This window comes from Ornithodoros turicata, chromosome 1 (assembly GCF_037126465.1).
Source record: "Ornithodoros turicata isolate Travis chromosome 1, ASM3712646v1, whole genome shotgun sequence".
Classification (NCBI taxonomy): domain Eukaryota; kingdom Metazoa; phylum Arthropoda; class Arachnida; order Ixodida; family Argasidae; genus Ornithodoros; species Ornithodoros turicata.
Window position 1 is genome coordinate 174385734 of NC_088201.1, and position 10677 is coordinate 174396410.

Consider the following 10677-nt stretch of genomic DNA (forward strand, 5'->3'; position numbering starts at 1 on the left):
TGTACATGCTGAAGAACGAGAAACATGGACCGACAAGGGACATGTTCACAAGCAACACCTTACTGGCAGATTACCAGGAAGACTGGACCGACAGGTGTTTCGCAACAAAGGGGGCTTCAGCGGGCGAAGGACTGCCCTTTTTTTCCCTTACATGACTCACTTGGCTCGGCAAGCTCAGTGAGCGTCACCTCGGTAATGTCTCCACAGAGCCAGGAATTTTGTATTCCCTTTAACCACTGCTTCCCTGAAAATGGGGGAGCACTCAGGCCAGTCATCCGCGGTGCATCATCTGAAAGGGACACAATGCAGCTTTTACGCCTTCCGATGTGGTCGCTGTGAAGTTTGTCTCGTATTCGGGAAAGTTTCAGGGAAACAACGGCTTCCCCGAAGACAGGACAAACTTCGTAGTGACTGCCTCCGACAGCATAACAGATGCATTGTGTCGCTTTCAGATGATGCACCGGGAATGACTGACCAGAGTGCTCCCCCCAAACTCCAGGAAAGCAGTGGTTAAGGGGAATATATATATACCCTCACTCTGTAGGAAGATTATTGAGGCGACGTCCACTGAGCTCACAGAGAATAATGGAAGTGAAACATCTGCCAATGTGTGTTTGTTGCAAAGTCAATAAATGCTGTAGTAAACATCACGGGCCTTGTCAGTGTTATTAAGCACATTCTCCACCTGAAGTTCTAGTTTCTTTTTGTTAACATCATTTAGCATGTTCCCAACATGCTTCCGGAACTGCGTTCCACGTGCCGTTATTTCTGTTGTTTTTGTCAGATCCCCAAGTCTGTCGGTGATGTACTTGCGGAAGGCTACTGAAATGACACAAGGTACAGTATGAGGACCACTCAGTGAGAATTGCAGATTATTATTGCAGTATTATTTTGCAGTCTGTCAAAAATGTCTCCTAGTTTAGAAGATGAAATATTTTTGCACTTTCCAAGTAAATTTCAGTTTCATTGTGTCTTGGGCAACTTTCAGCTCAACTCAAATGTGCGAGATCAGGGGGCCACAAGCCTAAACTGCTTCCAAGGAGCCGGTGCATATGGACATGAACTGCGTATCCACATACGCAATGTGCTTCGTTGTCCTTGTCTAAGGGCCCAGCGACCCTCAAATGTAGCAAGTTACAGTGACCTTCAATTATAGATTTAAATGATACCCTTATAAACGTGCCGATCTACATTTACAAAACCACTGTCTCGCCACCGTTCACTTCAAATTCCATTTTCTCGTGACACTCGTGATCTGCGTGGCCTGCGAAGTGGTCATCTCCTCCAGTCGTTTGCGCAACTTTGGTGCAAATGCAGCAAAACAGGCTATACAGCACAGTATGGCGCAGCACCCTGTGATTGGAGCAAATAGTGCAGCACTTCTATCACTGGGTTATCCTGTTGCGCACACTAGACTAGCATGCCGTTTTGATTGTGCATATCAGAGTGGCTTACTATGACACAAGAATGGTTCTGGTGCCTTCTAGTATGCCTGTTGTGTGCACCAGACTGGCGTGGTATTATACTGCCAAACGTAGAACAGTCTGATGTGGTCCACATACATCAGACATACAGGCGCCAGAGTATGTGCGCTCTGCAGTGATGCGTGATTTGCCCAAGCCATTTTGGAGCACCTTCAGGAACAAGAAAACATCTGTTTTGGAGCAGATATGCTACATCATCACGCGCAGTCATATACACCTCATTGCTAATAATAATAATAACTTTATTTTTGTTCAGGTGCCCAAAAACAACCACTAGGGTCTTTTTATTGGTGCACCAGAAAGGTTATATACGAAAAACACAGACATTCAAATATACAAAGAGGCAACAAGGTTGACAGAGAAACACGAAGTTAAACAGAAACAATGTCACTAATACTTGTAAGAAACTCATGAGAAGGAGCGAAAATGTCAATGTCAAAATGTTGTGACGCGGAGTTCAAGGTTAGTTGTAAACGGTTGATTGGATGAAGCTTTTCAGAAGAGTGAGGGTAAAAAACAAGATGAGACCTCAGAGAACGTGAGGGCACTCGGAAGTTGATGCTCGATAGTGATTCGGGGCAGTCAATGACAGAATGTATGATCTTATATAGGATATGACAGTCACGAACCGTTCTGCGATGAGACAAAGTGGGGATAGCAAGTGTGTTCAGAACATGTTAGTAGTTGTAGCGTGTGCTGCATCATTAAATACCCTTCGGTCCCCGTTTGCTCGAAGCCTTCATCGATGCCTCGGAGTTCCAAGAATGGCTGAAACACTGCAAGTACTGGCTCAAGATGGTGAACTCCCGATTGAGGTTATCCGTGAATGTGAAACAGTTCGACACTTCCTCCGTTTGCGTGCTCACATTTCCCGTCACTCGCTCCTCAGGAAAATTCGATACCGCCCTGAAAGCGACTGCTATCGAGTGGCGCAGAGAACACGCCAGACTCTCACTGGCTTCATAGCTAACGACAGTATACCACTGGAAGCCCCCTGGTCTCTGCCGGTACCGCCGACTTTTGTACGCCTCCCAAACCTTCTGGAAAGAGGAGATCAGGTCCCCCCTCACGTCCTCCGAGCCCATTTTTATGCTCTGGTTGACGAGAAGTTTTCTACGTTTACGGCAGCATATACCGATGGCGCATCCCGAAACAACAAGTCCGCCTCAGCATTTGTCATACCATCGAAGGTGTAGTGCACGGAAGACGCCTGTCACATCCAACCTCCTCCACAGCTGCGGAACTCTATGCCATCCTTTTCTTTATACAACACATCGCTGATTTTACACCGCGCGAATGGGCAGTCTTCACAGACTTAAAATCTGCACTTCAAGCAATTGAAAATTCCGGCATACGAGGCCCATCCGCACCCCTAGTCACAGATGTGTTAATGGCTTACCACACTATCTATGCAGCAGGCCACAGGCTAGTTCTCCAGTGGGTTCCAGCCCATTGTGGTGTCGTGGGGAACGAGCAGGCCTACAGCGCCGCAGAAGCAGCACTCTCGTATCGGAAACGAACCAGCATTGTTCTGCTAAGAGGAGACCACCGTTCCATTCTGCGACGCCTCGTGACACCCATGGCTTCCCGCCAATGGACAACCGACATTCTCTCCCCCTCTCTATGTTGAGCGGAGTTGATCCAACGCTTGCTTTCCGCATGCCACGAAACACCTCTCGTCAAGATGCTGCATTAATCCACCGAATGCGCCTCGATGTGGCTTTTACAGCTCAGTGGCGTTACCGCTTGAGACAAGTTGACTCTCCCACCTGCTGCCACTGTGGTGCTCTTGAGGATCTGGAGCATATTCTTCTTCATTGCCCCCACTACCAACCTTCCCGAATCGCACTCTCCGAGTCCTGGACTCTCGCCCCTTCTCTCTATCGAAAATGCTTTGTCCCTGGGCCAATCCAGCCCAGCAAAGCTCTGCGCTCAAAGCTCTTTTGACATTTCTGGACACCATCGGACTTCGATCTTTATTGTGAAGGGGCTCGTTATTTTATTCCCCACATCCCCACCAGCAATGGGGTAGAGGATCGCCTCTGGCGATGAACCTCCCCACTTTCCAAAGTCAAAATTAAGTTGTTGTTGTGCTGCAACCAAGGTGACGAAGATGAAAAAGAGAGATGAAGCGTCGCTGAACGTTTTTTTATTTCAGCGGTCTGAGTGATATTTAGGCAGTTCCAGGCCACTGATGCAAATCCAAGAAGAAGGAGCACAGTGGAGAAGAATAAGCGAAAGAAACAAGATGGGTCTCAAAAGTTTTTAGTGGTCCGCGAGATGATGCCAGGTTTACGCATCGCAGAGGTGCACAGCTTAGTTACATGCATGTGAAAAGTTAACGAGCTATCAAGATGAAGGCCCAAGTCTCTAATGGACGATTCACGTCTAATATAAACAGAGTCGAGGAAGTAAGTATAATGACATGGATGCTGCTTCCCAGTGAAAGAGATGACGGCTGTCTTAGAAATGTTCAGGTTAAGCAAATTGTTTGAGCACCAACAATGGATCCGTGAAATGTCATCTTGCAGAGCGGTACAGTCGTGAATCTTATCAATGACTCGAAATAACCTAATGTCATCAGCATATTGCAGGACGTGGCAGTTACGTACACAGGTTGGCAAGTCGCTAGCAAACATGTTAAACAGTGATGGCTCCTGGGTAGATCACTGAGGCACACCAGATGTCATGTAGTACGGATGAGAATATGCATCTTTGTATCGAACAATGTTGTACCGGCCGCAGAGATCGGAAGAAAACCATTTGCAGAGTGCAAGTCAGACATATACAGTCGGACCTCGTTTTATGAACCCTCGATATACGAATTCCCTCAACTTACGAACGGCTCCACAGTGAACCAAACTTTTTCCGTGTATTTTGACCTCGTTTTACGAACCCTCGACATCCGAACTATGAACGGATTATTAGGGAACGGACCTAAAGTAGCCAAGCCATTCTGACCTCGATATAAAAACGGGCGTTATGAACGTTCAGAGGACAGGCCAATGGACCGGAGGATAATGAAAGTTCCTCAGTAGATGCTGCCAAAGTCAAACATACAATGTCCCAACGTCACTACGTTTCACAAACATGATTCCGCATTTCCTGAAAGAATAATTCGGGCGTTTACAGCCGAACGGTTGTGAGTTTGGACCAGGTCTCCGAGATGGAAACATCTTGCCGTTCCAAGAGAAGGCGTTCAGTCCTAACAGCCGGTGACAAGCGTGATGTTTGCCGTTGGAAACAGTCTCATCCGCGCGCGATACGGTACTTTGAGGACCGGGTGGATGAGTCAAGTGTCAGACTTCCTGCCATCTCTTCTAAACAGGATAGACCCTGCTAAACGTATGGTGCAAAGCACAATTACGCAGTATTTTCAAAAATAAAACGTATTCAAATCAATTTCCCGTGTTTTTGTGAGGTATTTGTGCACTGCACTCCTCGGACCTCGATTTACGAATACCTCGATTTACGAACGATTTTCTGAGAAACGAAGGGTGTTCGTAAAGCGAGGTTTGACTGTAGTGACAACTCGTGACAACAATTCACGGTTAACAGTGTCAAAGGCCTTAGACAGATCAAAATACACAGAATCAACCTGATTATGGTTTTCAATGTGCGAGCTAAGATAGTTAATATATGTCACAAGATTAGTTTCCACAGACCTGCCAGTAGTGAAACCGTGGTGTGAATCAGACAGAAACGAATGAAAGTAAAAAGACAGATGTCGGAACACCACTATCTCAAATGTGTTAGAGAAACAAGATAACAAGGAGATGGGCCTGTAATTGCACACCTCAGCTGGCGCTCCACCTTTATGGATGGGAACAACAATGGCTTTTTTCGAGCATGAAGGGAAAGTCGATGTGTTTAACGACTTGTTAAACAGAGCCGTAAGTATAGGGGTAAGCACTGCCTCGCACCCTTTTACAATAAAATTGGGGATGCGGTCAAAGCCAGCTGAAGTGTTCGATTTCAGCTCCAAGGTGGCACGTTTAACGTCAGATTCGTCTATTTGAAAGCGAGCAAGGATGACATTAGGAGCAGAAACAAACGATGTAAAGCATCTGTTCGTTGTTGTGACTGGTGTGGAAACTAAACAGAAAAATTCGGCGAACTTTTCAGCTACAATAGAGGATTCCGTGAGAAGGCACCGGCCCTGCTTGAGCGTGATAGAATTTGATGGAGGGGAGACCCGATCTCTTAGGTACTTCCAAAACGATAGTTCGAAAACGAAACTTTTTTTATTGGGCGAGAGATAGGATAAAGAGGGAAGTGATAGGAGCTTATCATATCTGGCGACTTGGTAGCGAGCGGTGTGCGAGTCAGCTTTCCGTTGCACTGAGCGGGAGGGAGCTAGATATGTTGCACGCGTTTTTGTCTCGCTAAGAGATAGTGGGTGTGGGCGTGCCCTCTAGGGTGAGCTGTGGTTTCCCCGGCGCTAGTGTGTGTTCTTTCTTCTTTGCATTAAAGTTGTTAGTGGCGCACGTTACTGTTTCGTCTTCCTCTGTCAGTTTTGTAATACTTGATGATGATGATTCCGGTTTTTATGACGCACAGACAACTAGTTTTGTAATACTTTGCAGCGTTTTTTTGCTACTTCCAAAACGATTTTGGGTTTGACAGTAATGACGACTGAACGAAACTTTCATAATTACGGCTGTCACGCTCAGAGATGCGTTTAATATGTTTACGTGTCTCTTTAAATTTTTCATACCAGTCATGCCGTCCAGTAGACTTGTACTTCGTGTGGTAATGAAGTTTCCGTCTCATAAGCGATTTCAGCTCGCGCGAAAACCAGACAGGGTATCTGTTCGACCGGGGTCTTGTTACTGGAACGAAGCGGTTAATACCACTGTTAAGGTAACACGTTAATAACACGTTAAGATACTTCGGAAACAGTGATTTAGATGTGGTCACCGATACCAAAGGCCAACTCTTTGCAGCGACTTTCACATGCTGCAGTCTGATCAAATCGCTTACATGAAATGACAAATACAGGTTGTGCAAAAGGGATGACACCTCATAGACTATGAAAAAAAATACTAAGAAAAGACTAAGAAAAGAAAAAAACTCAGACTAAAAAATACATTCAGGCAGTAGGAGTGATTCTGGTAAATTTTGGTATCCGTAATTTTTCGCTGTATAACACACACACACGATTTCAACAGGATATTAGCCCGTTACCTTGTGTGCTATCAGGGTCATCCACTTTAGAAATCCAGTCCAGCCAAAGGTTGGTGAAAACGACAACTTTTAACTAACTTTTGGTTCAGATTCAGTTTGACTCTCGATCCCGGATGCTACGTATCGGCCACCATCATACTGAGGATCTTCCTATCCAGCGTCCGTCAGCAGTTGTGCTCAGCAGTCTTAGCACGGGCTGGTGGCCAGTGTATACATCCCTTCCACAAGTATTACTAACATGATTAGAGTAATTTTGGTTGTTACTATCAGTGGTGCAGCTGTCTGGCTGCTTTACTCATGGTTTATAACGGAGCTACTCATGTTTAAAAATTTGTTTTGGAAAAAGTAAAATTCATTTGATGCATCGCAATTCACTTGCCACGTGTCTGTTAGCTGCTGCATTCATTGCTACGAACTGGTGAACCAAATATCCCATCTTATTCCGTTGCAAGTGGGGTCATTCCATGCCAAACGTCCCCGACATTGCGCTCGACCATCCCCGATTCTCACAAATAAATTGTGGTTGATTGTTGCCATGCTGCCAATGCTTTTCTGGCTTATTTTTTTCGCTCCATGGCTGCCATTGGACATGCGACCTACCTGGTGAAAAAACAAAAACCTAGCAGGAGCCTTTTCATCGATTTTTTTCTGTGTACTTTTCCAAGTCTGCACGTCTCAGAATGTTTCTATAATATTCTTTCACCCCTAGACAACAAGGTTCTTGAATTTTTAGTTTGCTCTGTTCAGGGTATAAACCCTCAACACAAAGTGTTGATCAACGTTCCACAGGTTTTGGCAGGAAAGTGTTTTGTTCTCCCTTCACTCAGAAGAGATTTGGGAGGAATTTATGAAAAAGCTATTTTATTACACGTTTTTAACCAGGTAGATCACATGTCCCATCACAATATGCATGTGAACAATCAACAATTTATTTGAGAGCAATCAGAGATGGTTGTACACAATATCTGGGACATCCGGCATAGAATGACCCAGTGCTGTTCTGAAGACGTTTAAGGAGGTTTAACTCCGATTTCACCTAATGCGATTTTTCGGGGTCAACAGGGCGAAATGGGTGCCTGCCATTAGATGAAATGGGGCTTCTAAGAAGTGGGCGTTGCTATCAGCGAGCAAGAAATCTTGGTTTTGACAACGCAGTGAGGATAGAAACAAACTGAAGTGTTGCGAGCGAAGGCTGACCTCATGCGTAGATACTGCACCTTAACTGACCACTGTCGTTGAACTGTGTTCCGCATCCTTTAAAAATGAATTCGGTCCTGGTGTATGCCCATGGATATACAAAGAGCTCCGCAAATATAATATACGTACAATGTTAAACACGGGAAATCTGGCTTTCTGTGCTTGTATAGGTGGCTTGTATAGGTGCTTGTATAGGTGCACGTGCGAGAGGAGTGCAACATAAAATAGGATTGAAATGCAATTTTCAATGATCGGAATTCTACATCGGAAAACGAGAAGCGCCTAGTTTCTTCATGTCACATGCCTCAATAGGCAAAATGGAACTGTCTGGCCCATACATAAGGCGAACTGGGAGTCCATGCAGAAGGAGCACGGCGAGGGGCTGGAAGGTAATCTGATCAAACGCAGTTGGTGAAATGGGAATAGGTGGAGTGGAATACCTGCCAACGTGACAAACTCAAAATTCGGGAGACTGCCCATCGTGCGACAGGGGTGGGGGTGTTAGGGAACATGCATTAATTTTGCGCCCCCGACGTAGCATTGCCACTGTATTGCATTTCCTCTATGTCATAAGTAGCCACTATCGGATAGGGCTGCGACGCCCTATCGTTCGCAACTGGACTGACGAGAGGACGACAGCAAGTCTTCTCGAGAAACATTGACATAATGAAACACGTGATCTGATCCTCCAGCTACTAATGGTCGACCAGCGGCATGGCCGAGTGGGCTAAGGCGTCCGCTCGTTGGTGGTAACCAAGGTCGTGCTGAAGACTGGGAGGTGGTGGGTTCGAATCCTACCACCGGCTGTGCTGTCTGAGGTTTTCCATGGGTTTTCCGAAGACTTTCCAGACGAATGCCGGCACAGTTCCCCCTGAAGTCGGCCCAGGACGCATACTAACCCCCCTGTCCCCCACTCATTCCTGCTATCCTCTCTCCGTCTGTACACATCTGTACGCCGCTCATAGCCACAGTTGCTTCGCGGCGCTAACACAAAAAAAAGTACTAATGGTCGTGCCGTGAAACATGTGTTACGGGCTGTGTAATTCTCCAGGAACGTGTTTAAGCGAAGCTTTTAAAGGTAAATGATAGAAGAAAAGCCCCCGATTTCCGGTGGATTGAAGGGCGTGTCCGTACAATCGGGAGGCTGAACGAAATTCGGGAGTCTCCGAGATAATCCAGGAGAGTTGGCTGGTATGAAATGGGAACAGACGTCAGTAGAGGGACATGTTAATTTTTCGCCACCCTTCTAGGATGTCCCACGGCCCACTAAGGGACAATCATGCGAATACTGTCAAACTTTGTTATGTGAGGGGGGAGTGACAAAGGGTAGGAACGCCAAGCAAATATAGACTTCCCTAGATTATTGGGATCAGCCTCACTGTCTTGTCACTCCGCAAGCTAATCACTTTCACGGTCATGTGGGGAAGGGGTGTTGTCTGCCACATGTCAGGAACATCAGAATGGAAGTTGGAAAAACTTCGGTATTTACTTACTTTCAGCCGCCTCCAGCTTCCGTGGAGTCAGGGATGGCTTTGCCGCCATACCAGTCTTCATAAACCGCCTCGATGGCTGGCCTGTCGCACTCCTGCCATCCAGCTCGCTTGGCTCCAAGATAGCGCGAAGCAATTGTCTACAGCAGAGAGAATCAGACTTGGCTTTGAAGATGTACTGGAACTTCTCCTCATCAATTGGCACGCCACCTCCACAGTGTACCTGGAGCAATTAGAAAGTGCTTAGCAAGGCAAAAAGAAAGTAGCATGTAAAGAAACAAATTTGCGAAAGATGTTTACTGTGACATCAAAGGCATGAACAACACATTGTTTTTGTTCTAAAAATGTTATGTAGTGGAGAAACAGTCATAGCAAACATCCCCTTAAATAAGCACAGATTTCCTATGAAAACAGCAGGGAGGAGTATTCGTTACAGCTTACATTTTAGTTGCTGCTAATCTGCCCAAGTGCTGCTTCGGTGTCACGCGAACACACTACACAAGTAATTGTAGGCTGTTATACTCGTGCTATGGTGGAGTATATAGTCATGTGTTGATGTAATGGACTTATGAGAACTGGGACGACGTAAGCAAGGGGTGCATCCTCGAGACGCAATATTGCACTTTATTTCCATGCTCTCGCGTAATACTTAGAGTATTAGAGGGAATGGAGTCATCAAAATACAAAAATAAAATTAAAAGTAACTGAAATGTCATCGCACAACAGGAATAGCCACTATCCAAATTCAATACTGAACGCTCACTTTCGTTTCCGGTAGTGAAGGGCCATGGCATGCGTTTCTGATACCTCTTCACTGTCAAGGCATACCTTGTAGGCACCGTACATCGTGCAGGTCTGCGTTCACGGTCAGAATGAAGTGGCAGGGGACGTCTCTATCTGGCAGTACTCTGTATAGTGTGGAATAAACTGTAGCATAATTTGTGTGCACATAAGCACATTCATAATAATAATAATAATAATAATAATAATACCTTTAGTAATGTGCCCAAGAACAGCCGAAGCATTGGTGTTGGCGCGCGCACACAATGCAGTATTTACAAATATATACACACATATGTATATACATACATATACAGATTAGGCGAAACATAACATAACATATTCAGGAAGAGGAGCGTAGTGGGAAGATATTCACAGTGATACATACAATACAGACATGGGGATATACTGTACATAGTACTAAAAGGGGAAAAAAACTGTACAACTTCATGTGTTAGTGAGTGAACGCAAGAGGAGAGTTTTAAAAACGTTTGAATAGGAGGTAAAGATATCAACAGAGAGGTGAATTACGTTTGTCA

At 45.5% G+C, this 10677-nt stretch overlaps 1 protein-coding gene across 1 annotated transcript; it reads right to left on the minus strand.

The window, feature by feature from the left end:
* Positions 1-625: 625 nt before the first annotated feature.
* LOC135390532 (BEN domain-containing protein 5-like) lies at positions 626-10204 on the minus strand. Its single transcript, XM_064620230.1, has 3 exons — positions 10187-10204; positions 9362-9581; positions 626-822 (listed from the first exon to the last, which is right to left on the minus strand). The coding sequence occupies exons 1-3, from the start codon at positions 10202-10204 to the stop codon at positions 626-628; spliced, it is 435 nt and encodes a 144-aa protein (XP_064476300.1).
* Between the last annotated feature and the right edge of the window lie 473 nt (positions 10205-10677).

Bases quoted from the DNA above. Each gene is read 5' to 3' on its own strand.
- LOC135390532 (XM_064620230.1), bottom strand. The intron at 823-9,361 runs GTAAGTAAATAC...GTGTCATTTCAG, and splicing joins GAAGCTGGAGGCGGCTGAAA to TAGCCTTCCGCAAGTACATC.